We start from the raw sequence: 20740 nt of genomic DNA, 5'->3' as shown, positions 1-20740 counted from the left end.
TGAGTACTGGCGGCATCTAGTGGATGATGCCGGAAGGACCCGGGCGAACCCTGACAGTCCTGCTGTGGTCCAGGGGGCCATAAGTATTCTGTTTAGGGTTGAATTGACATTGGCCCTCTGTTGCTACTACACAGTACCCCTGAACCTTTTACTCTACTCATTTAAGACAGCAAAGCACGGCATTTAAAGTATTTCATCTATTATGTGGTCATTGCTCATTTGTTCTGTTCCCCATATCACATAATTACAATTGTAAAATGTATTGTATTAACTGTGTTAAAGGAACGTTTACAGTGAATACAACATGTAGTGAAGGTGCGATAGAATAAATCCTTATTGACTCGATATTTGCAGTCGGTTAAATCTGACATTGAGAAGAACTGTCACTGTTGTGGTGCAAGGCTTCTGAAACTTGTTCCTGTGCAATCATTTTCCATAGAGCACGTTGCGGAAAGTGACGACATTTCTGAGAACGGTTATGGTTAAAAGTCCTGGGATGTGAATAATGGTCTACCATTGTAAAGAAAATGTGTTACCCTGCTCTTCGCCTTAAACTGTAAAAGAAAATTTGTTATCCTGCTTTTAGTTATCACTTAGACAGGGGGCACAAATCAAATACCCAAAACCTGGTCCCCTTTCCCCCCCCCCCCCCCCTTTTAGGCTTCGTTTTCCTCGCGAGGGATTTTATTTTTATAGTTTTATGTCTGGCTTAGTACTCAGAGGTTCCTTTAACACTACGAATCTAATTTGTAAAAACTTTTATCTTGAAACGTGTTAACATGGCACTCAGAGGTTCCTTAAGACCAGGAATCTATAAAAACGCAATCTCGAGGCTTGTTACTCAGCATTGTATGCACCAGCCCGCAAAAGGGTTGGGAAGGAAGATGCAGATGGGATGGAAATATGAGGATTTAATAAAATGCATAATCACCAGTTACGTTAATGACAGAAAATATGAAAACATTCATTACCTATAGCTGAACACAGAATCACATGCTTGCTACGGCAAATAAACATGAACATGTTCACTGACAAATACATAACTAAATGACTCAGCAGGTCGATGGTACCAGGAGAACTGTGTTTGACCCCTCCACCTGGTAGGCCCATGGCCTCTGGTCTTCCAGTTGCTGGTTGCCAAATATAACTTGTGGCATGTGTGGCTTCACCAGTCCTCAGCAGTGGTGAAAGTCCATGAATACTCAAAAGTGCACCTTACTGTGATGTTCTGTGTAAGGACCCACACGCAGACCAGGGAAATCCAAAAAACGTTGTCTTTATTCAGTCCGAGGTTCGAAGCCAGGTAATCAGAGAGAGGAGGGCGTTATAGCAGGCTAGAAAGAAAAGGGGCGGAGCTACAGCGCAGCATGGAAAAGGGGAGACTGGTTAATGTATTAGTATAGTGATCTAAACTATCAAAAACCCAAAACTAGTGTGTGTTAGTCCATTAGTAATATTCACATGTTAGTATATTAGTGAGGTTAGTACTTTACAATCTATAAGTTAGTAGGGATTAGTAGAAATTAGTAAAACTAGAAATAGGCAGGAAGTAAGTAAAGCGTGCCCTGTAGGATCACATCCAGTTGGTTGTGATTTGTCTCATCTCGTGTAATCTTCACTTAAAGCTAATGTCCTTTCTGTAAAGAAAAAGTAGCCATTTCAGAAAGCCAAATTAAATATATGTTTTAATCCAACATCACAAATTAAAATAGGTGTTGCAAGAAGTAACCGGACGCGAAAGGTGAGTGTTTTTTTCATTGTCCTTGTCAATGAGCATTTCAGGAAACTTATTAGCGACTTTGTCTCACCACTTCGGATCATTTTACGTTGACCATGTTATGCAGTTGAGAGTAGCCTAGCCAATTTTTTAAAGAGCTCATTTAATATTATATGAGTAGGCTACCGCTTACGCGGCCAAGTTACAAATGAAATATGCGTACAAAATACATTTTGGTTAAAAAAAGAAGAAAAAAGAATATAAAAAAAGCATAATTCCTGGCGACATCGTGGAGACTGTTAAATTGCCATAATTAATATAATTGGTATAGCCTTATGGATAACCCAGTGCAATCTTTTGAGCTGAAAGTTGACGGGGCGTGAAACGTCCCTTTAACTGATTTTGGTCTCAGTCATTTTCCTTGATTATCAATATAGCGATTAATTCACAAAAAGGCTTAGCCACGTTTGTGCTCATTCAGACTGTGCACACGAATCACAACATTAAAATGTTTTATCGCAGCAATTTGGAGATCTGGGGAAATTACGAATTAATGTCATTATAATTGACTATTGGGATATATGACAAAAACAAATTTTGAGAGCGTATTGCATGATTTACCCATAATTAGCACAGATGGTAGATTCCCAGGAACAGCACTGCGCTGCCCTGCTGTAGAAGGAATTGTCATTTTATGGAGGATTGTTCCGCTCAAAATGGAAAAGATTACTGAAAACACAAAAGGTAAATGAAAATGCAAATGGCAGATTATTTATCCAAAAATTAAACTGGAATAGAAAATTGAAAACTTTTTCTTTTTCCTTTTAGTTTTCCTTTTTCATAAGTGTTCGAGTTGTATGTAAAATCAGATGAAAAACACGTTTTCAACATACATAAATGCCAAGTTACTCGCACATACAAAGCACTGTTTATAAGTAATGAATTCAAACTGGCAACATCTATACCGTCCATTAAAAGTACTAATATAAAAATTACACCAAGCTACAAGAAACAATATTGGCTATCTTAACTTACACAAATTAAACAAGCTGTATTCCAAAGCAATGCCACCCGATGTTCCCTAAATTATTTCACTTGGTCCCGTGTGTACAAGCAGACAGTAGTACATTAATGGGGCAAACATACGTGCGGATAGGTTTGTAAGAGTCGAGATTGATTTAATAGGCCTCAATATGTCAAATTTTGCTCTGTATGCAACATTCACATTTATAGGCTACCAAGGGACATAGCCTACAATCATTCACTCTACAGACAGGGGGGCTGAAAACATAAATACCGATAAAAATTAGACATATTGAGACCTATTAAAGAAATATTAAATCTTACAGACCTATCCATAATTGCTGTACCCATTGACTTATAGATAGTGCTTTTTATGTTTGAGTTGCTTTTTATGTGTGAGTAGGCCTAACTTGGCATTTTTGTAAGTTCAAAACATGTTTTTTTTATTATTTTTTATTGGATTAGCAAATACCATTCCGACACCCAACTGGTCTGAAAAGCTCAAAGTGAGTGCAGGCAGAGATGGGCAAAGATACGTCCAACGTTTCCGCTGGTAAGGTTTTCCTTGCCGCCACACCATAAATTTTTTTTTTTTTAATTTAAATTAAAGAATATATATACTGTATATAGTCTATATATTAAATTCATAAATTTAAAATGTTAAACTTTCTAAATATTTCTGCCTAAATGCGCTTTCAAATCCATACCGTCGCGTCCACATATTTATTTTCAAAAAGAGCCTAGTCCGCTCGCTCCGTGCTTGCTCCTTTCTGAGGTGGTCGGAAGACTTGCAGCGCGAATGTCGCACGGTCTGTCAAAGCGTCACTTTTTTTCTTTTTCACCGAAAGACAAGGAAAAGGTAGGTAGCGACGCTTCAAATATTACAAAAATACCATAGTGTTAACCTGTGTTTTAATTGGACCAAAATAAGTGCCGGTACCTACTCCTCAAAATACATAGGCGACTTTTTAAAATAAATTACTGTTGGTAATCAAAAGAAGAGTCGGTACTCATATACAAGTGACGACAGCTACTGCCCATCTGAAGCACTGGCGTTAACTATCATTCGGTGATGACGACTGGCGGATCCTCTCTGTTCGGGCAAGTGGAATGCCTCATGCAGTTGTCTGATCGGACAAGTAAAAAATTAATGTGATAAATATGTAACGTTATCTGAAAATAAACAATGTTTGTTTGAGCCGAAGCGGAACCTGTTCCAGTTGAGCTACGTAAGCTACGTGCCTACCATTTTTTTTTTGAAATCTAGAGCTACTGTTATAATGGTACAATACATCTGATTAAAATGGTGACCCGGAGAAGCCCGTCGGATGTCGCGGCCGCAAATTGTTGGCAAATCGCCAAAACAGCGCGAATTAAAAAAAAAAAAAATTGGCTATATTTTTTAGAGCATTTAAAATGTTTGAGTGATTCAACTACTTCCATTTCCATACTATAACATGGTGATTTTTTTCCAATGAAAACGAAAGGGAAAGTGTTTATTTTTAAGGTTTTGTGAATGTAGTGAGCTAGCAAAATTGAGAGTTAGGCTACAGTTGCTACAGCTGACAAAGAGGGCTGCATTCCAATGACGATTATGATTATAACGAGAGGAGCAGTCTCACAAGCTGCTGCAGTGTCCAGAAATGAATACAGATAAAACTAGCTAATAAAAAATACATTAATCAAGCATCTAAGTAGTATTAGAATGTAACAGAACAGAATCTTTAAAACCATTTTTCTCACTTTTTCCTTCTTTTTTTTTTGCATGGACAATGCATGTAAACTCTGTCATTGAGTGTGAGAGAGACAGAGAGAGAGGGCTTTGAATGTAGACCCAGCTCAAATTATATTGTTAAATAAAAAGATAAAACATTCTAACTAAGTACTATTTTGTCATGGCAATTGAGTTAACTTAGCAGAAGTGTCCCTTTTAAAGTGCAATATGTAACTTTTCTTGAGTATCAATTTTGGTTATATAGTCCTCTATTCTTGAAGATAGAACTTCTAGATGGACAATGTGCTCTTTTAATTGTTCTCACCCCACCGTAACTCAAAATACAGGCCTATTTTGCTTCAATATTTACAAACAATACAAGGGTTAACAAATCTTTTATGGTTTTAAAGTACAACTAAAACTACTTTTTAGCTCTTGCAAACTGTTATTCCTTGTATCAAGAGCTCGTCAGAACTATAAGATAGATTTAGATATTAAAAAACACATTTAAGAAGTCTCATAGTCTTCATGTTTTCATAGTCTTAAACTTTTTTGCCTTTGCTACACCCCCCCCCCCCTTCAGACACCCACCACCACGCCAAGAGATATCAATTCCACAGGAAACACTGTCGTCAAAATGTATCTTGTTACAAAATACCCCTCAACTAAATGTATCAAAATAAAATAAATAAATACTGGAGGATTTTGAAAATACAAAATTACTCCACTCTAAAGTATATTGTTACAAATGACATTAGAATTTTTTCAGCCCTGTCAAATACAAATGACAAAATACTCAAAAGTAATTGAAATATGTATTTCAAATACAAGTAACAGAAATACTGCTCATCTCTGAGTGCAGGCTATTAGAAACTTACAGTTGGCCTACCGCGTTTCTGAGTTCCCTAGGCTTTGCAACCAAGTAATCATGTTTTGAATGGTTATATTTTAATACTCACAACGAAGGTCGGGGGACAAAGTATGTCCACCTTTCTTGCACTGCTAAATAATTCACCAACTAGATCAAATTTGGCTAAATATTTTACAAAAGCCTTGGAATGCTGGGCACATTTCAACAACAACAAAATATCTATGTATCTGTGTTACTGACTGTTTGGCTAGCTAGCTAAGTTATCTAAACGACCACGTTGCCGTGCACATCATTGTCACCAAGCTAACGTTATTAATAAACAAGTGAAGTCGTTATTTCGATGGCGATTAATAAATCATGTAATGTTACAATGTATCGAACGTTACATTCATGCTACTAGTTTAACGTTACCTACAGACTGCTTAAGTTAATATAAAAAGAATGTACTTACCGACGAGATGAAGTGATAACACAGTTTGTAACGAGGATAGTTAGCCTTGTGTTCTGCCGAAAATAAGGTATGTGCTGAACGTGAGCCTAAGACGGATGCGCAGTTTGTTCTACGAAATAAAATACACCCATTGATATCTCAACTGTGGATTTCAAAGCTGTTGTGAAACGAAAATAATGGTCGCATTCTGTACTCGAACGCCTGCATGGGATTACCGTTGTAGATTCAATATAGCAACTTGTAATGTAACGGCTTTGCAATTCATGGTTGAGATGTTAATGGGTGTAATTTACAGTATCTTGTAGAACAAAAAGTGAAACTGCCTTAGACATACGTTAACCACAGACCTTATTTTTGGTAGAAAACGAAATCCCCATGGGAAAGCATTGGAAATCTGGCGAGAGAACCCATGGCGGAAGAAAGGTCCAGGTTGGCTTACAAAAAGACGTCATTACTGTAACACTCACTGAACTGATGAGGCCATGTTTCAGACTTATGGTTCCATTATAATGTACCATCTGTTTAACAGTAGAATTAATTATCCAGTGCCCTCATTTTGTAAATGGCTCTCAGCCTGTTCTGCTAATATCTTGGACAAGGTATCAAATTCCAGTTGTCTAGTGGAATGCAAATTGGTCAAAGTCCCTGATGTACTTTCAGTTTATATGCAGGTGTCTTTGCAGAAATGCTACCCAGCAAAATTGGGCAGCAGCTGGGTCACCCCACTCAGTCTCTGCTCGGATGGATGGTGAAAAGATTCCTTCTCTGGCACAACGAGGTGCTGGAGAAGAATGCTGTGAGGCTGTGTGGGATCCAGCCGGATGACACGGTCCTGGAGGTGGGGTTTGGACCAGGCCTGGGGCTGGAGTTCACTGCCTCCCTCCTGTCTGGCACCAGGGGGAAGCTGTTTGGGGTGGACTATTCGGAGTTCATGTGCAAGTTAGCCAGCAAGAGGGTCCAGGGCCACATTGCCAGTGGAAAAGTGACCCTGTATCATGACAGGGTAGAGGCCATGCCTTTGCCCGACAGCACCGTGGACAAGGTCTTCCACTGCAACTGCTACTACTTCTGGCCTGACCTGAGGGCTGGGACTGCAGAGATCCACAGGGTGATGAAACCGGGTAGGCCTGACGTCCCACGCAGGCCCTGAGAAAGGGTCTGGGCACTGGTTCTAACAAACTGACTGAAATAACAAGCTGTGTAATGGGCCAGTAAGGGGCTTCCATTTGGACTGAACAGGAAAAGGATCCAATGTCACAGTACAGTGACGGGGAACTGTGCTGTAGAAGGTGCTGTCATTTTTAAAAGATGTTCTTCTGATCCACTCTCTGTGGCACTCTTTCAGTGAGTGGGGTGTCAACCCTTGCGTCCCGAAACTGTCTACCAATTATTTCTCCTACATCCAGATCTGATAGGCTTGACAAGCCTTTTAATAATACCCTACATCCGTATCTGATTTGCTAGACAAGCCTTTTAATAATACCCTACATCCATATCTGATTTGCTAGACAAGCCTTTTGAGCCCCTTTTCAACACACTCAACACTGGCATTTATGTGCTGATTGGTATATCAAAGGCATTAATGTCGTTTTGTTTTGTTTTTGGCAGGAGGACAGATGGTGACGACCCTTATAGCTCATAGTGTGGAGATCGCAGCGTCCTTGAAGATCCTTTCAGGAGAGAACTGGCGCCCTGAGGTCTACATGGATGCCCTCCGAGCAACCGGGTTCACAGATGTCCGAATGGAGGACAAGAAGGATAAACACATAATTTACCAAGCAATATTTGCCACTGCCTCCAAGTGAATGATGCCAGGCCTTTCAGAGTACAAATAATGTTCGGGACAGGCTTAGCATTCATCTGTTTCACCACTCTCTGAAAGCTTACTCCCTTAGAAACTGTGTGAGCCACCGTATATGCCATTTCTGTTGCTAGGTAGTGATTCTTAATGGCAGTTAATGGCCATTTAATATCCAAAACAGTTATCTGATGCTAGTGAGCTATAATTAAGCTACAGAAGTACTCTTCGTAATGCCATTTCTCAATTCCTGTCTACCTCTGTTATACACAAGACTATATATTTCATAATAACACTGTTTACATTAATGCAAATACTGTTCACCTAATTACTAAAGTTGCTATATAACATGCTACCAGTCTGTAATATTGATACTATTTTGAGTGTTAACTAGTTCTACAGTATATTCTATACAACATTTGTAATGTTTATTATTGGCATTAATGTACCCATTAATGTAAAGCATTATTGTAATAATTCTTATTGATCCTTTCAGACCACACTCACAAACATACAACAGCAATAAATAAAGCCTTTAAACTGAATATCTTCTCTTGTGATTCTCTGACCAGGGCCACACATCTCCATATCATCACCTACTCAACCAGTGTCATTCGCAGAGGGTGCCTATTGTTGGAAAACATGGGAGCCACAGTTTACCCCTCTGATTACCTCCCCCCCTTCCCTGTGATGTGTATTAATTTAAGATAACCATTTGGCCCTTTGTTTCCTTAGGAACAGGGTATAAGTATTCACTGTCTCTATCATTTGTTGGTTCTTTGTTTATCTGTACTTGGGTAACAGACCCACTAGTTCCTTTGCTATATTAAACTACCTATTTCGAAACGAAGACGTGCCTGCATTTTCTACTTTCTACTTAAAAGTACGGCAGAATAAATTGAACTCTTAAAAATTTGACACCTATCCCTCTCATACAACACCCATTCACATCAAATACACATCTTCCTCTTTGCAAGCAGCTCCAGTGCAGAACGCTCAGGATCCAGGACATACTCAATCTTAAATAAGAGCATGTTGTATGCCTCTACTGTAATCTGTCTAGGGCCACTTGATAAATCAATAAATTAATGACTTATGTTTATCACTTGATGACCTACCTACCTAATAATGAAGATAAAGGTATGATAGGCTAGAGCTAGCTGTTTACAGCAACTCCTTCGGATATATGACTGAGCTAAATAGTTAATTTTAGTAACTTAACCAGCAATCCATCACTTGGTACTTCATTATCTTTTTATCTATTAAACTTAACAAGTTTAATAGCTAGCTAAATACCTGAGAAGGATGTCGTTGCTCCGCCAAGTAAATGATGATGTGCATGCCTTGCCTTCAGTCAGTACTCGTAAAAAATTAAATCGTAAACATGAGTAAGAAAAAACAATTGCAATTTTATTTTTTACATTTGTGAACATAACTTTTTTGTTTACAATTCAGAAAATGCGTTTGATTTAATTTTTTTTTGATCACGAGAAACATTTCCACATCTACGCCTACGTTTTTTTTTTTACGCATGCGATTTTTTTCCTACGCATGCGATTTTCTTTCCTACGCGGACAATACTTTTGGCACTAAATTGACGCCATACATTTTAACGTTGAAATTGACATTTTACATCGCTGGTCTTTCATTCCATACGGAAGCAGTTGTTGATCACTGGCGGCCCCTACCGGCCGGTTAGGAGGAGTGAGGAGTTAGCACTCAATGTATTTCAATGGACAATGACGGAAATTAATACTTGTCTGGGTAAAATACTTGTCGTTGACTGATTTTCAAAATATTCGAGAATTCAGGTCCTTGGATCAGCATGCACAACAAGTATTAGGCTGATCGGACCAGTAGTATGCGAGAATAGCTGCGGACAGATACACAAGCAAACACACACACGCGACCAAACACATGATCCCCTCCAGGCTCTCGCCTGGCGGAGATAAAAAAAATATATTTTATGTCTGTCCCTATGTTCTGGTCAACTCTGTTACCTCTGTTATAAAACTGCATAAAAATATCTGAAGAGTTAATGTGAAAAGCATGTGACCTGCAGTGATGTCACTTCCTCTGATGGGAAACATCTGGAAGAGAGTGAGGTACGTCATGCTTCTTCTCTCAATATTTTGTACAAAATGTTGAGGATACTACAGTAGATTAATTGTTTGTGAAATCTGGTATTGTGATATTACAGCGAATCTCTCATTCAATAAAAAAAGATAATATGATGAAAATCCATAAAATTCTGTTTTTAGACATGCCATGTGGTATCTGGTTTGAGGATAGCAGGTGGACTTAAGGCACAAAATGGTGGAAAACGTCAACTCTGTTATCGTCAATTCTGTTAATTGTTTAAACAGTTTGATGATAACAGAGTTGACGATGAGTAAGTCAAATGTTTTCTGGCCACATTTAAAGCATTTTGCACTATTTTACAATGTTTATTAAGGATGTGGGTAATTTTACTGAAAAGGGTACATTTGTGGAATACCATTCCAGGTTAAGGAAATTCAATCATTTCTAATAATAGTTGAGTGCATAGGTCCATGAGTCGATAATTATATTATGTAGAGTAACTGTACAGTATGTCATAAATAGATTGAGAAAAGTGTAGTTCTTTGATTGTCAGGACTGTCAGCTTGATATTATGTAACTGAATTGTCTTGTGTTGTGTCTTACAGGTACGGTCCATAATGTAAGGTAAAATTTTGGCTGTCCTAGCTAAAAGGACAGCGAAAAGGTGGCGACATAGCTCAGGAGGTAAGACCGATTGTCTGGCAGTCGGAGGGTTGCCGGTTCAAACCCCGCCCTGGGCGTGTCGAAGTGTCCTTGAGCAAGACACCTAACCCCTAATCCCTAACTGCTCTGGCGAATGAGAGGCATCAATTGTAAAGCGCTTTGGATAAAAGCGCTATATAAATGCAGTCCATTTCCATAAAATTCCAGGACTGGGGTCGTAAAGATCAGAAGGCTGTAAGCACAGCTGAAAAGATAATTACCCCGCAATCTGGAGATTGCCCTGGGACAATCACATGACCTTTTCCCCCCACCAACCCTGGTGGCCAACAGGAACAAGGATTACCAGGAGGCTGTCTGTTTTCATGTTGTAAAAACAACCACAGGTGCCGTTGGGTCAGATGGGAACCTGCTTGACCATTACCCACATTATGGACTGTTGAAAGCGTTATATGTACTGTATGTGCATGTAAATTACTGGGAATTATATGATAAATGTGGTGTACTGTGGATATTATCATTCGTAATGCAGGGGATACTGTATGTGTGAACAGGCACACTGAGCTGTTATAAATTGGTGTGGGGAGGTTCATCCCAGGTATGCCTACATAAGTGTTTGAATTATAGAAAGACCACCACCTTAGGCCTCCATAGACAAGTATCTAAGAGACAGATAAAAGCATAAGGTCACGGTCCATCATATGAAGTATCTTATAACTCACAAATTTTGAATGGTTCCCCTGTGTCTACAGGGGAGGGGGAGTATGCTCCCTTGAAGAAAGTAGTAGGGGCTAGGGGTCTCTTGGTGGTGTGGAGGGTGTTCCTGTCCATACACAGGCAAAAGCAACAGTTGATATGTTTTATTTTTAGGAACCCAGCAAGGCAGTGTAACCTAAGGAGTGAGTGGTTTTCATGAGTCCGAGTCCTAGGAGGGCTCAGCTGTGAGTCATCCAAAACTATCACAGGCATACGCACTACCCAGTAAGTTAACAGCAAAGGAGATATAGGAACATTAAAAAGTGGCTGTTTTAAACGAGTGCACTTCTATATATATCATTTTGCGTATGCATCCAATGTATTGTAATGTAATGTATTTATTGGCTGATGTACCTTAAATGTCCAATGGGGAGACATGCTATTTGTGTTTGGATGTGTGAAAGTGATTGTGAATTCTGTCTGTTCAAATGGGGTCAGAATTGCTGTTTTTAAGGGTTGAGAGTTTGTGGTCATTGCGGTTATTTCTGTAGGGAACCCTGAAATGTGCCAAACTCTGGTGCTGTATAAGTATGCGGCAAGGCGTGACTTGGCGGGCATACCTGCCGTCCCAATACAGGTCAGTGACCGGGAGAGCCGTTCAACCATTTGACGTCACTACCCAGAGTACATTGCGACGGTAAGCGACCTAAGAATCTAAAGATTTTTGAAAATTTTTAAATAACTAAAATCTTTCATGTGGGTTTTATGACATTTATATAATTGAAGGCATTTACACCATATTAAGGCCTACAACTCTTAACAGACGGGGTTCCCTTTAAACTACTGCTTTTGCATCTGTAAAATCTTTGCCGGAAACGTATTTGTATTTCAGAAATACAAATAAATTACAGTCACACTTTAGACAGTTCCGCTTTCGGCATTTTCACTTAGTTTAACGTGATCTAAACTAACGACAGAGCGAGTGTATGACGTTTGTACAGATGCAGACGCCTCCGAAATTAAGCTCTAACATCTGCGTTGCGATTCGGTCTGGTAGGTAACGTTATATAGAAACGTGCAAGATAATGAGTTCTTCACGCCAGGTATGTCGACCTTCTTTAACTGAAAACCCGGCAACGCCGCATTTATAAATCAATGTTAGCTAGCCCTATAGATACAAACAATTAGTGGGTCTGTCGCGTGCAATAGCCAATTGAAAACGCTTCTGTTTAAAAATATGACATCCACTTTCATTTATTTGACATTCATGGTAAAGGGAAAATCATAGAATCCATGCCTATATGTTTCTTTCAGAATAGGCTGTGTGTTTGCATGCATTTATGTGTATGCATGTCGGTCAACCTCCATTTATATATGAATTACTATTAGCACTTACTAATAACAAACGCAGTCCAAAAGAAATCTGACGAAAAACTAGTTTTCAACGTACCACAATGGCAATTTACTCACCCATACAAAACACTGTCTATGAGATATTCATTCAAACTGGCAAAATCTAGGCTTGTCATTAAAAGTATTGATATCAAAATTGCACCAAGTTACTGTACAAGAAACAATATTGGCTATCTTACCTCACAATTAAACGAGATGTATTACAAAGCAATGCTGCCCAATGTTTCCTAAATTGTTTCAAGTAACTTGGCCCTGTGTTTTTTAATCTTACGATCTGACAATGCCCTCGTTCAAATTTAGCATCACATCAAAGTGTCAAATTACAAAAATTTCCTCATGTAAGACATTTGAATGAATGTATAAAACTGCTGGTGAATGCCTACAGAGAGCATATTCTCCCACAAAGGATGTCTATACTTGGTTGTCAAGTTCATTTTACAAAATGTACAAGTTCTTGCAACTTGCAAAATAAATACTGATTGTAAAATAAATACTGTAGCCTTCATACATACACACATAGCCTTCATGGAATACTTCATTATATTCACATTTACAAACAGACATTTATACCAAGAAACATGCAATCATTCACGCAACAGAAAGGTTGGGTGGATAAATGCAGATACAGATTTGACATATTGAGGCCTATTAAATCAATCTTGACTCTTACAAACCTATCCATGTTAGCCTGTTCATGTACTGTATGCTTCTACACGTAGGGCCAAGTTACTTGAAACAATTTAGGAAATATTGGGCAGCATTGCTTTGGAATACAGCTTGTTTAATTTGTGTAAGTTAAGATTGTTTGATATTGTAAGATATTGTTTCTTGTAAATTGGTGTAATTTTGATATCAATACGTTTAATGGAAGGTACAGGTGTTGCCAGTTTGAATTAATTACTAATAAACAGTGCTTTGTATGTGCGAGTAACTTGGAATTTTAGTACGTTGAAAACATATTTTAATTGGATATTATATACTCTAATATTCTGACTGTTTCCTTCTTGGTACTCCGACATCACGTGGTGTTCCATTGCACTTTTCCTAGTAGGAAGTTGGAAATGCCGACTTTCCAAGTTGCCTGGAACGCAGCAATAGAGCAGTTCCTGCCACTCCCACACGAGCGGTGATGTAGGTTGAAACAGACAATGGAAAAAAAGTAACATACAAAAAAAACTGCATGATATTTTAAATCTCATCTTTAAACATTTCTTTTCAAAGCCAAAAATGGAGAGAGAAAAAAACATATATAAAACAATGTTTTTTTTCATTTTATATATGAAAACATATGTTTTCATATATAAAACAAAAAAACAATAATGAACAATTTATCATGATTCTTCCATTAGGAACCAATTCCGGAATTACACAATAGTACGCTACCTGTACTTGTAAAGCTATGACTGATAGCCAGAAGGAAAATCAATGTGGTCTGTCGATCTATAGGATCTGTGAACAGTGTCTAAAAATATCTGTGAATACATCTGGCGTGAGATTTCTTAAAGGTGACTGAGATTAAGGCCGAAAGATTTGTGAGAATTGGCAATCCTGCCATCAACTTATTATTGTTTCACAAATAACGCTATCGCCTGTTTCTTTGGGTAGGCTATGTAGTTTAAACTGTAGCCTACAGGCTATAGAATGACGGTGTATCTGATAATTCAGTGATGAGGCCATGTTTCAGACTTATGATTCCATTATAATGCACCCTCTGTTTCAAACGGTAGAATTAATTATCCAGTGCCCTCATTTTGTAAATGGCTCTCAGCCTGTTTTGCTAATATCTTGGATAAGGTATCAAATTCCAGTTGTCTAGTGGAATGCAAATTGGTCAAAGTCCCTGATGTACTTTCAGTTTATATGCAGGTGTCTTTGCAGAAATGCTACCCAGCAAAATTGGGCAGCAGCTGGGTCACCCCACTCAGTCTCTGCTCGGATGGATGGTGAAAAGATTCCTTCTCTGGCACAACGAGGTGCTGGAGAAGAATGCTGTGAGGCTGTGTGGGATCCAGCCGGATGACACGGTCCTGGAGGTGGGGTTTGGACCAGGCCTGGGGCTGGAGTTCGCTGCCTCCCTCCTGTCTGGCACCAGGGGGAAGCTGTTTGGGGTGGACTATTCGGAATTCATGTGCAAGTTAGCCAGCAAGAGGGTCCAGGGCCACATTGCCAGTGGAAAAGTGACCCTGTATCAAGCCAGGGTAGAGGCCATGCCTTTGCCTGACAGCACCGTGGACAAGGTCTTCCACTGCAACTGCTACTACTTCTGGCCTGACCTGAGGGCTGGGACTGCAGAAATCCACAGGGTGATGAAACCGGGTAGGCCTGACTTCCCACGCAGGCCCTGAGAAAGGGTCTGGGCACTGATTCTGACAAACGGACTGAAATAACAAGCTGTGTAATGGGCCAGTAAGGGGCTTCCATTTGGACTGAACAGGAAAAGGATCCAATGTCACAGTACAGTGACGGGGAACTGTGCTGTAGAAGGTGCTGTCATTTTGAAAAGATGTTCTTCTGATCCACTCTCTGTGGCACTCTTGCATTTATGTGATGATTGGTATGTCAAAGGCATTTATGTGGTTTTTGTTTTGTTTTTGGCAGGAGGACAGATGGTGGCGACCCTTAAAGTTCATAGTTTGGCTAAATTGGCATCCAAGAAGATCCTTACAGGAGAGAACTGGCACCCTGAGGCCTACATAGATGCCCTCCAAGCAACCGGGTTCACAGATATCCGAATGGAGGACAAGAAGGATAAACACATAACTTACCAAGCAATTTTTGCTACTGCCTCCAAGTGAATGATGCCAGGCTTTACCAAGTACAAATAAACGATGTTCAGGAAAGGGTTGGCATTAATCTGTTTCACCCATCTGGTGACCTGTTGACTGCTGCACCTCGATAAAACTGTAGCTGGGACAGGCCTCCAAATCAATTCAGGCTATCAATGATGTCTTTCAGTGTTGTAACCATAATAACTAATGAAAGCACACTTTGAAGTCATGTGGCAAGTTTGTGATCTGAGGATCTAATTATTTAGTTTGCAATTTGGAAATAGACAGTAAATGGCAAAAAATCTCAATTTCTGATTTTATTGTGCTCACTGGATATTGAAATGTAGCCTAACTGCTTGTAAGCTATTAGTGTAATTTCAAAATGTTTCTTTATGATACTATTTGTACTTTTAAAGCTAATTGACACCTTAGGTTAGGCACTGTAAAGTACATGTCTTTAGCTGGTACAGTGTACTTCTTCCACAACTTGCATAGTAGATTTAAGTAGATACAGACTAGAAGGTAAACACCAGTATTTTTTGAGGCGCATGCTAATTGATTTTAGTTAGAAATGTAAAAATATGAAATGTCCTTCATAACACACAAAAAGCCAACTGGAAACAAACAGTCAATTTGAAAAATAATATTTTTGATGGAATAATGTCAAAAACAGAAAGTTAAACTGTCCCTTTAAGTAGACCTTAAACACGGGCACGACCTGGGATTTACCGGCGCAGTTTATGTACCACTGCAATGCACTGCCCTGATTACAAACTTACGACTGTACATATCGACATGATCTTATAAAACGTAGCTTTACAAAACAAAGTAATACATTTATTTAGATCAGCCTGAAACAGCATAACAGACCACGGAGCCAAAACAACACAGTCGCCTTGCTTTGTGATCTTGAGCCATTTGTCCAGTTATTTTACCGTACTACAACACCCGAGATGCACAACGGCCTTGGCGGTCTTAACGTCATAAACCTGGTAAAGAGGGAGAATCAAACGCAAAGTTTTCAGAATCTGACAACGGGTGACTGCGTCTGCATATCAGTAATATAAGGTATGACAATACTTAGCTATCCACACGCTTCAGTATTAAAACCAATCACGTCATTTTAAGCGTTGCTTAAAAGTAGTTAGTATTAGTTAGTAAAAGTTACTTTTAGCTTGCTAGCATGGCTTATAAATCAATTGTAGCTAGCTAACTAGCTAACAACTGTAGACTAGTCTAGATGGCTAGCCTAGCTGAATTTGTCTAACTAAAGTTAGCTAGTGTAGCTAAACTAGTGTGTAACTAGCTAGCTAGCTAGCTACCTGAAAAGACCGCGGTCCTCTTGTTTGATTTAAACTCTGCTGTCGAGCTCATTATCTATTCTTTTTTTTAATCTATCTCTTTAATAGTAGCTTCAAGGTGAACGATAATGCTAGCTAGTAACAAGATTGGAATGCGATTATCGTAACGCTCATACGTGCACAATAATAGCCTGTACGTGTATGCACGGGTGGTTTTTAGGTTAACTTTAGGACAAGAAATGCAGAGATCTACCCGGCTAAAGCGTGAACTTCAGCTGTTGAGCACCGAGCCCCCACCAGGAATCTCCTGTTGGCAAACTGAAGGCCAGATTGATGACCTGCGAGCTCGTAAGCGAACTGAACTTGCTGCTATTCTTCACAGTTTTTTCAAATAATATGTGCGAACAGATAAAACACTTTGCATTTTCACCCAGTATGATGTACCGTCATTGTTTTGCAGAAATTGTTGGCGGTGCGAACACGCCTTATGAAGGTGGTTTGTTTTCTCTGGAGATAAAAGTTCCTGAACGGTAGGACAACATATTGCACAATGTTTCGTTTAAACGGAGAAAACACACAGGATCACTTGAATATCCATACATTCCATTATAAACATAATGAACAACTGAATACACTTTGCCTACATATTTGTATGCAAATTGTAGCTTTTAATCGTCCACTTTGTTTCAGACAATTTATTTTGTACGTGCATTTTCTATTTGAGCATTAGGGTGACGAAAAGCATATGATAAAAGTTTACATTTTACCACAGGTACCCATTTGAGCCGCCAAAAATGCGTTTCCTGACTCCTATTTACCACCCTAACATTGACAATGCCGGACGCATTTGCCTTGATGCTCTGAAGCTACCACCCAAGGTATTTATACTTCACCAAAAGTAGGCCTGCCCTGAATACTGTGAGATGCTTTGAAAGATTCTGTTTCCATAGTGTTACTGTAAAATCATTTACGGTGAAACGCATATCCATAGATTTTTTTTTTGCATAGATCAAATTCCAGGCCAGTGTCTGATGGACTAGACTACAAAGCATCACATACTGTACATTGAGTATAACCCTGCCATTTTCCCATGTGCACAATGGTTGGCATTCTTATACATTCACCACATTATTTCAGGAGTTATGCATGGGTTTACAGAGTAATTTATTTACTGAGAATAGCTTATCCATGTGGGACGGTATGTGCTTGTTCAAGCTGGCCAAGGGATAGTGTTAACATAACTTGCAGATGTGCTTTTGCCCTTTCGCGTTCAAAGCTGCACAAGGAATGCCAACATGCATTTGGGACATGTGCAAGCTCTGTTTACATACCGTACACGTGTTTACTGGCTTCTTGTAGTCCTGTCTGAGGTTACATACTGCCGATCCACAAGGGGGCAGCCTAGGCTTATCTGGGTGTAGTGAGTAACCTTGGAGCAGAAACGGTTACTTCTTCATTTGTAGTTGTTTGTTGAACAGCATTTACATTTAGCGCCTCTAACAGAAATGCGTGGAACTGTTCCACGTGTTTGTATCACCTTGCAAGAAGGCGAGAAATGGCCCTTGCGTTGCTCGTTGTCGTCGTTGCGTTGTTGTCGTTCCGTGTGCCCCTTGCTTAGAGTAGGTAACAGGCCTTGTGTTCTCTTCATCCCTCCCAGGGGGCTTGGAAGCCTTCTCTCAACATCGCCACCGTGTTGTCCTCCATCCAGCTGCTCATGGTGGAGCCCAACCCTGATGACCCCCTCATGGCTGACATTGTAAGTACAGCCTCCCTACCATTGGTTTACTTTGTCTGCTTAGCCTGTCAGCCATTGGTTTACTTCATCTGCTTAGCCTCTCAGCCATTGGTTTAATTTGTCTGCTTAGCCTCTCAGCCATTGGTTTACTTTGTCTGCTCTTGCTTTCTCAGTGCTTTCTCTATTCTCTCACCCATGCACATTTTAAAACCAATGACGCAGACTTTCTGTAATGAAATATGGGAGAGGTGTGCATATCACAAAGGGGAAAGAAAAACCAAAAAAAAAAATGAATGACCACAGTGTACATCTGCTCATTGTTTTCCACTGAGAGACCTCAGTTCTACACAGCCAAAGCCTCAGAGATTTTACCTACATTTTCATCTAAGTGGTATTGGGTTTTACAGTCTGGATGATATGTTCCCAAGTGACGAGAAGGAAAAAAAAGCAGGAAGTTGTGCTGCCTGCTGTGCGAGGGGCTGACACATGGTGTGTGTGTCTGAGATGACCCCTATGGCCAGAGTGGTGATGCTGAATGCACAGTGCAAAACGCACTGCACGTCTGCTGCGTCTGATTCTCCAGTTATCCACTCGCGTAGCAGCACCCTCAGGCTGTCCTGCATCTGAATTTTGAGCAGCTTTTTAAGCTGAATGCTTATTCCCCCAGTCTTCAGAATACAAGTACAACAAGCAGGTTTACTTGGAGAAAGCCAAGAGGTGGACTGAGAAGCATGCCTTTCAGCAGAACAAGGTATGCCACCTTCGCTTTCCACTTTGGATTTCTTTTGGAAAAATGTTAATGAATTTGTATAAAATTTGTGAAATTGTATTTTTTAAAAATAGATTTTCATTAGAAATGGATAACTCCCACACACTGCTCTCTGTAGTTTTACTTGTTTATTCTCATATTCTATGCAGGAGGTTCTTTTACTTATTTATATCCAGTCCGATTACCTGTTGGTGAATTTTCCAGGTGTGCAAACATCCCCACCTCTCTTGTATAATTATTGTATGTTTGTAGATATATTTTTGTAAAGCCCTATAAGCAGCATTTTTGATTAAATGTGCTATTTAAACAAAGGTATTTGCCTTTGAAATCAATGTCTGATCAAAGATGAAAACTTGACTGGTCTCGGTTTCCCAACTGGGGACTTGAAATTTAGATGTGTATAAAATGGCATCTTGCACCACAAGAGGGCATTGCTCAACCTTAGTTTGGACACGCTTGGTTTAAGGCTTTGCAAACTGAGATCCGAGACCCTCTGTTTATGGTTTTTTTTTTCCACAGTCTCTTAATCATTTAACTTTTTTTTTTCTTTTTTTTTTTTTTGGGGGGGGAAAAAAAAACTTCCAAACAGATTTGAGGAGAAAGAAGGCTTGCCAATTGTCTTTTCTCTAGATGATCCCACCTGCCCTGTCAGTTAATCCAGCAGTGCCTGTCAGTTGCCATTCTTTGTCAGGATTTCTTGGAAGCCTCTGCTCTTAATTATTTTTTTCATTGATCTGACATATTTATATGAAGTTATGAGCTACAGTCGCAGCCAGCACATGTATCCTGGGTGAAATTTTTTATTGTGCTCTGAAATGGGAGTTAACCAGGTGTACAGCTGTTAGGGAAATTAAGCCTCAATTAATTCGTTGGATCAAGACTAGATGCACTGTGTTCCTGGAATTATGTTGTACGCACCTCAGTTAATCATTCCAGCATAACCACCACTGTAAACCACATTCAGGACAAGGCTGTCAGATAAATGTGTTGTTTTTCTCATTGCCGCAGGACAGAACACGAATGCAGTAGTACTTTTTCGATTGATTGACATTTTTTTGGATATTCGGTCATCTTTGCACTCATTATTTTATAAAGACACTTGACCCTAATGGAGAGTTCAAAAATTTAAATTTAAAAATTAACCAGCTGACTCGTCCGGAGCCGGACGTGACTCTCGTGGCCTGCCTGAACCAACGCAATGCTCGAATTTTGGTTCTGTGAGGTTTTTAAATATTCAAATGTAAAATAGTTGTTCAGCATTGGTGGTGATTTGGGAATGAAGTGTGCTCTCCTGTCTTGAAAGGGCTTGGAGGAGACTGAGGGAAAAGTGCAAGGCAAACTGGATAAAACGTGCCGCAAGAGAGAAGCCCTCCTCTCTGAGGGACTTCGGGATGACTCGAAGAAAGCCTGCATGTAACTCAAGGACCTTTTGCTGTTTATATTGTATATTATGTCATTGTCCATCCTGATCGTCTCTTATGTCTTCTGAAAACTATAGTGGTGTGTTTTGTGTTTGTGACGTGTGACTTGGTATTTCATATTTACTGTTTTATTTGCTTGCTTTACAGCATGTTCAATATTAAAATCTAAATCTTCATTTTCCGCCATATTTGTATTTCACATTACATACACTGTATGCATGTTTCAAAATTTCTCCTTTGGATAAATTTCCAACCTGATCACTGTTCTAGTGAGTGGGTGGGTCCCATTCTCTGGCATCACTGTTCTAGTGAGTGGGTGGA

At 39.5% G+C, this 20740-nt stretch overlaps 3 protein-coding genes across 12 annotated transcripts; all 3 read left to right on the top strand.

Annotated features, from left to right (window-relative positions):
* Positions 1–1159: 1159 nt before the first annotated feature.
* On the top strand, positions 1160–8119 carry LOC135234960 (uncharacterized methyltransferase YdaC-like). 6 transcript variants are annotated; one of them, XM_064300117.1, is made up of 4 exons: positions 1337–1741; positions 3206–3293; positions 6460–6897; positions 7385–8119. In XM_064300117.1, the coding sequence occupies exons 2-4, from the start codon at positions 3263–3265 to the stop codon at positions 7579–7581; spliced, it is 666 nt and encodes a 221-aa protein (XP_064156187.1). In that variant the 5' UTR covers positions 1337–1741; positions 3206–3262; the 3' UTR covers positions 7582–8119. The 6 variants fall into 6 exon arrangements, with proteins under 6 accessions (XP_064156191.1, XP_064156187.1, XP_064156190.1 ...); XM_064300121.1 differs by lacking the exons at positions 1337–1741; positions 3206–3293 and adding an exon at positions 1160–1303; XM_064300120.1 differs by lacking the exon at positions 3206–3293 and having other exon boundaries at positions 1338–1741.
* A 3463-nt stretch (positions 8120–11582) lies between these two features.
* Positions 11583–15501, top strand: LOC135234959 (uncharacterized methyltransferase YdaC-like). 4 transcript variants are annotated; one of them, XM_064300113.1, is made up of 3 exons: positions 11583–11709; positions 14281–14741; positions 15024–15501. In XM_064300113.1, exons 1-3 carry the CDS (start codon positions 11603–11605, stop codon positions 15218–15220), a joined length of 765 nt encoding a protein of 254 aa, XP_064156183.1. In that variant the 5' UTR covers positions 11583–11602; the 3' UTR covers positions 15221–15501. The 4 variants fall into 4 exon arrangements, with proteins under 4 accessions (XP_064156183.1, XP_064156185.1, XP_064156186.1 ...); XM_064300115.1 differs by having other exon boundaries at positions 11590–11709; positions 14292–14741; XM_064300116.1 differs by having other exon boundaries at positions 11612–11709; positions 14304–14741.
* Positions 15502–16102: 601 nt separating this feature from the next.
* ube2t (ubiquitin-conjugating enzyme E2T (putative)) lies at positions 16103–20595 on the top strand. 2 transcript variants are annotated; one of them, XM_064300124.1, is made up of 8 exons: positions 16103–16261; positions 16715–16842; positions 16955–17024; positions 17267–17372; positions 18152–18250; positions 18897–18980; positions 19148–19202; positions 20302–20595. In XM_064300124.1, exons 2-8 carry the CDS (start codon positions 16734–16736, stop codon positions 20316–20318), a joined length of 540 nt encoding a protein of 179 aa, XP_064156194.1. In that variant the 5' UTR covers positions 16103–16261; positions 16715–16733; the 3' UTR covers positions 20319–20595. The 2 variants fall into 2 exon arrangements, with proteins under 2 accessions (XP_064156194.1, XP_064156193.1); XM_064300123.1 differs by lacking the exon at positions 19148–19202.
* Positions 20596–20740: the final 145 nt, after the last annotated feature.

The sequence above is a fragment of the Anguilla rostrata genome, chromosome 11 (assembly GCF_018555375.3).
Source record: "Anguilla rostrata isolate EN2019 chromosome 11, ASM1855537v3, whole genome shotgun sequence".
In the NCBI taxonomy this organism is placed as follows: Eukaryota; Metazoa; Chordata; class Actinopteri; order Anguilliformes; family Anguillidae; genus Anguilla; species Anguilla rostrata.
This window is presented reverse-complemented; position numbering and strand designations above follow the sequence as displayed.